This window comes from Triticum urartu, chromosome 5 (assembly GCF_003073215.2).
Source record: "Triticum urartu cultivar G1812 chromosome 5, Tu2.1, whole genome shotgun sequence".
NCBI lineage: Eukaryota > Viridiplantae > Streptophyta > Magnoliopsida > Poales > Poaceae > Triticum > Triticum urartu.
This window is the reverse complement of record NC_053026.1, coordinates 261634498-261640013: the sequence shown is the minus strand read 5'-3', so window position 1 is coordinate 261640013 and position 5516 is coordinate 261634498. Positions and strand designations below refer to the sequence as shown.

Sequence of the window (5516 nt, the reverse complement as noted above, 5' to 3'; positions counted from 1 at the left end):
CTTGCCATGGGCACCAAAGCAATTGTTGCGGTCGTCGTCGTCAAAGCATTGCCACGACCATTGAAGCACGCCTGCAACATGGCCATCGTCGATGCCGTCGCAACAGGCCGTGGTTGTCGAAGCATTACACCGTCCGTCGTCGTTGAAGCATTCCCATGATGGCTGAAGCATGCCTGACAGCATGGCCATGGTCGCTGTCGCAGCATGATGTCGTCGCAGAGCCTGCGATGCTTAATCACAGCATCGACGGACGCATGCGATGCTCCATCACGGCGCCTGTGGCCACACATGTAAGCACCATTGCAGCACAAGCCACTCGCGCTTACAGCGCCCGACACGGGCGGCAGGCGTGGCTCAGCGCTGGCGGCCACGAGCACAAGCTACCCAAGGAGCACCTAGCCGGCCATGGCTGCCGCCCGCGATGTTCAGCGCTGGCGGCCACGAGCGGAGGCTCCATCTCCGCACAAACCACCCGGCGGCCGTGGACAGCATGGCCCTGCGTCCCATCGCAGTATCACGCGTCACGCACAACGCCTGTGTCTTCGGCAAACTCGGGGTAGCAAAAGAGAAGCCGGTGTCGACCTTGCAGGACGGTTGCTGGCCGCGCAATACAGGTGCCTCCGGCTTGCAGCAGCACATGGCGAGCGGCGCCGCTCCTTTGTAGCGTTGGAGTGACGAGAATCAGGTTTAGGCCGCGGCGGCTTGCAAGCTTGCAGCAAAAAAGGAAGCGAAGAAGAGACATGAGATCAGGAGGTGGGAGACGACGGAGAGAAAAGAGGAGACCGTCCGTTTGTAGCTGAGGAAGGGATAAGGTCAGGGAAAGAAAGCGGTGCGTGATCCACATAACCACGTGGTGAGCAAGCGAAGCGGTTTATTTCAGAGCGGGGTCAGCCGGTTGATAGAAAGACTTTTCCTTTTTCATGAGTCAGGAGCAGAAGAAAACCTCCGAAAAAAACGGACAAGAGAAAAAGGAGCAGAAGAAATCGCAGGAAGAAATAGTGGAGGTGTCAAAATTCAGAAACCTTTGCAGGTTGTTTCGAATTGGAAAACAACTGCGGAAAACAACAAATTAGAATAGCAAATTTTCTTTTCTTTGCATCACCCGTGCCGGCCACCGTACCGGAGACGTGAGGGTTCTCTGGTGCAGGGAGAGCCACACGGTTGCCATGTCGCCGTCCTCCTTGCGTCCACGCAAGCAGCCAGGCGACTCCAAGCGCTCTCTCAGCCACGCCTCCTCCTCTCCTCGCCCCGCCCCCACCGCGATAAGCAGAGAGGCCGCGGGGAAAGAATCCTTCCTGGTCGGTAGAATCTCGGACGGGGAGGGGCCATGGGGATACTACTGGTTTCCGGGAGATTCTTGGCTCGACGGCCTGCCCTCGCGCTCGCCCCTCGCTGCTCCCGAGGCTCCCCGGACAAGCGCGGCAGGGACGAAGGTATGAGCAGCACACCACACCATACTAGCATCTGTTGGGTCTCTCGTTGCTCCCTGTAGCGTGTAGGTGTTTGATGAAATGCCGCTGTTGATTACTTAATTACCGCTTAGCTCTGCCACTAGTCTCACGGTTGTTGTGTTGTAGTGATAGTGTCACCCCTCTAGAATACCATAGTATTAGCCCGATCACTGCATCAGAAATTCAAGCTGCTGATGCTCACTTTACTCGTTCAGACATGATCTGCTTACTGGACCATACAGATTGCAGAACAGTCTGAATGCCTCATTTCATGTGCTAACATAGTAAGATTTGAAGTGAAATGCAATGTTTGCTTCCTTTATTTCAACCGAAAGGTGTGCTCTCTTCATGTGTGCGCTCGCAGGTCACTGCATGTTCACAACTGCGTCTACAATAAAGGCCGGTGTTAAGGTTGTCTCTCATTAGTGTTCTATACAGGTCGTTTATTGATCTAGCAATAGGTTCTCGCTTCGTCGGCATCTATTTACCTCCTTTTTCAAACAAGTGACAGCGAACAATACTGTATTGATTTCTCCAACAACACCAAACCTGCAGTTATGCCTGATTTCTCTGATCAAGTCATTTATGCTTCATCATCAGTCTTTGCCAGGGCACAGCTTTCCTTCACCGTACTAGGTATATCTTTTACCAAGTACAAACGTGTGCCCTGATTTCAAGACCAAAGTGGAGATCACAGTGGTTCTTCTTTCATAAATTTTTACTTTGTCATATCTTTTCTATCCATAATCCATATGAACGAGATCTTAGTTTCTTAGATTCAAATATGATGAAAGATTCTTCTTCTTTTCACTGGTCAATACTGGATATTTGCCCTTGTTTGGTTATATATTTGATTTGATGGATAATAACTGGTGGATTGTGAAGTTCCTTTTTTGGGTTAGATTTAAAAGGTCCTGTTACGCATAGTTTGTTATAACAGGTTACTGATAATATGTGCACCTTGTGATAGGTATTAATTTGGCACCAAAGGAAGATGTCAGAACAGATAGTGGACCACCACTTCCATTCAATATTATTTTGAAGTGGAACAGTAACCTATGACATCCTACTGTTATAAGATATTAATAGAACACTTCGATAAAAAAGTACTCAGTGAAACAGTATGTAAAAGGTTTCATAACTAAATACAAAGAAACAAACACCAGAGTTAATACTCTAACTGTTTGCTATGCATTAAGGTTTTCCCCCTCTGCCCTTTCCCTGGAAGGCCAATATATTGGGAAATTTTCCAGGTCCAATCATTGCTTTTTTTGTCAATTACACGATTTAATGTCTAGAGTTAAAAAAAAATATCGACGAAACATCCAGTACAACTAGATTGACAAAATTGAAGAGTAAATCAATTATTGTAAAGCTCCCTTATTGAACTCCAGTACTATTATCCAGCAGAGAAATGAAAGAAAAAGATATGTGATTCCTCTGTTGCATTGTGTCATAAAGAGCAACAATACTTTGTTGAAGTATGACCCTAGTATTCAGTCGTTCTCAGAGCATGTTATATTTCGTAACATAAGCAGACTCCCAAGCCACTTGAAGAAAAGGAACCTCCTGAACATTCAACCTCTTTAAGTACCAAACACCATATAACAACTTGATTGGGGGATTTTCTTGAGCTACATATGAATTTGATATGCGATGATGTATGACGTAACTGGAAATTGTAGGTCGGCAAAGTTTATTTGAAAGAGATATAATCATCACACTGTTTGCCGGTGAAAACATCCACATTTGATTGCCGAATTTTGTATACGATGAAAACATGTTTGCAGGTTGAATCATTTCTTTGTCTTACTTTTCAGGTGACTCATCGTCAACCGACTGGGATAAGGCTTGGTCTACCTTTAAGAAGAAAGGGAAGAAGACCCTATTCTCGGAGTTCTCACCGAACAAATATGTGACCTGGAACCCACGGCGCAGTGAGTATCCATTATCAGAAGAAGTCGATCCAATCAAAAGAGCTGAGAGGTCTAACTTGATGTTGTGGACAAGCCCAAGGTTTACCTTGGTAGGGGCTATTATCATCGTTTCGGCATTGCTAATCTATACATTGGTTGTCCCACCCAAGTAACTGCTGAAGTGACAGATAACAGGTGAGCTGTAGGCCGAAGATTCTACTTGGAAGTCTGTATTGTACATTTAGTTTGTACTATACCAAATATATCATGGTTCTGTATTGCTTCAAGCACATTCTAATAGATCATAATAGAGTACTCCTTCATTTTGGTGATTTTCTTCACTTGTACATCAATTGGATCCTCTTTTATCTTCCATTATAACCAAGAAATACTGGGTCACCTAGAATAATATGCTGATCAGCATCCATGATTATGCTCCCGATGTGAATTTTTCATAGTCCTCACTTCCTAGTAACTTCAGGTCATCAGGTGTGACCAACGGATCATCTAATGTTAGTTTATTAGTTAGTGATGGGTAGCTTGTAGTGTTGGTAATGCTTGAGCAAGTGGACATGTGCAAAGCATCTAGTAATCTGATGGAACCCAAGAGAAGCACGTTTTCATTGCGCCAAATCAAGTCAAAAGGCCAGTTCACTAGCTTCATATAGTAATAAGCACCAGATAAGCAGGAATCTTGCTCAGATGTAAAGCAATTCAACTTACCTTATTTCCTATATATCCCCTAAATAATTAGGCTTTGCCGCTTACATTGGAGGCATCAAAACAGAGTGGTGTCTACATCTTGTAGTTAGACTCTTAGACGGAATTCGGCATAAAAAATAAACATGATGAGGACCATCTCATCTTGTCGTTTAAGACCCGGTCGTCAGATCTGTATCCAGCATCTTGGAACAGGTCAGACAAAGGCATTTCCATCTTTCCCTCTGAAAATTGGACTTCTCATCCTTTAAACATTGAGTGATGGCCAAGGTCTTGCTCTCCTGTGGATTGTGGCGATGCTGGTCTACAATTAACACTGAGAAATTAGCATTCCCCAAGACAGTCAATTAAATTTCCAGAGCTTCTACAGTTTGGTTTTGTGTAGATATAAATGAATTTTCGAGAATGAAAATATTCAGATATGCTGCTTACATTTCAAAAAAGCAAGAGGAGTAACTGATTGCTAATTACTGAAGTAGTTATGTTTTCCTGCTTCTCTTATCTCTCGTTATTACTTTTGTTACCGTGCATTGCCTTAAAGATTCCAGACACTTCTGAAATGTGAAGAGAAAATTTGTCCATCCCGAGAGAGCGAAGACTTTTTCCCCAATGCGAACAGAATATATAGGTTGGTCAGTGTGGAATTCAAGTCAACTTCTCCCCGGGCGTACAAAATAGTTTTTCCTTGTAACATCTCGTACATCTGCCGCTGTATTTTAGTTCGCTGCCAGTGCATTATTGTACAGCTTTTCCTGCAGGTTATCATATTTTATGCCCTGTGCTGTGTTTGGGCACTTGCAATCTCCATGGCCAACGGAGAGCCCGGCCTGAACGGTCGATGCTGAAAGTTGTGATCGAGAAAATCTCTATATTTTCTTCTAGTGCCATGGTCATGGGTAGGTTAGTGCTTAAACTATATCCACTCATCGTAGGCAGGCAGGCAGTGGCGTAGTTTTCTATATCATTCCAGCTGGAGTGTTGAACTTCAGAACCACCATTTTTCAGACAGAATCCTGCAGCGAGCCAACACAAAACACATACAGTACTATATTTTTTTCTTTCTTTCTACCCAGGCTTGCTTGCTGGTGAGTTATGTATGTACTACCGGGCTGGAGTGCTGGGCTGACTAGTAACAGTGGATAAACACACCAGGCTGGCGCGTATCTGATTTAGATCTTCATCACCTCTGAAGGTAGCGTATCCAGAAAGCTTTGCCCCAGGCAGGCAGTAGAGTCAGTACAGTGACATCTCAAGGTTCAGACTCGAGCCAGGGCTGCCGAGGCGCAGACCCGAAAGTTTCCAGAAGACGGAGTTCGAACTGCTTGCACCCCAAGGAACCTTGGCCCTCACTCTTCCCAGTACATTGGCTTGGCTATAAAAGGGCGCGACTCTGGCGGTCACTCCCCTCACATCGCACACAAGCACAAGC

General features: G+C 45.3%; 1 protein-coding gene across 2 annotated transcripts; it reads left to right on the top strand.

The window, feature by feature from the left end:
* Window positions 1–1108: 1108 nt before the first annotated feature.
* On the top strand, window positions 1109–3699 carry LOC125508550. Of its 2 annotated transcripts, XM_048673283.1 has the most exons (3): window positions 1109–1433; window positions 2007–2087; window positions 3272–3699. In XM_048673283.1, exons 1-3 carry the CDS (start codon window positions 1328–1330, stop codon window positions 3538–3540), a joined length of 456 nt encoding a protein of 151 aa, XP_048529240.1. In that variant the 5' UTR covers window positions 1109–1327; the 3' UTR covers window positions 3541–3699. The 2 variants fall into 2 exon arrangements, with proteins under 2 accessions (XP_048529240.1, XP_048529242.1); XM_048673285.1 differs by lacking the exon at window positions 2007–2087 and having other exon boundaries at window positions 1114–1433.
* Window positions 3700–5516: the final 1817 nt, after the last annotated feature.

What these genes read in the sequence shown, in the direction of transcription:
- LOC125508550 (XM_048673283.1), top strand. Translation starts at nt 1,328, where the DNA reads ATGGGGATACTACTGGTTTCCGGGAGATTCTTGGCTCGACGGCCTGCC. An exon ending in CAAGCGCGGCAGGGACGAAG is followed by an intron (nt 1,434 to 2,006) that starts GTATGAGCAGCA and finishes CCAAACCTGCAG; the next exon opens with TTATGCCTGATTTCTCTGAT. An exon ending in GCTTTCCTTCACCGTACTAG is followed by an intron (nt 2,088 to 3,271) that starts GTATATCTTTTA and finishes CTTACTTTTCAG; the next exon opens with GTGACTCATCGTCAACCGAC.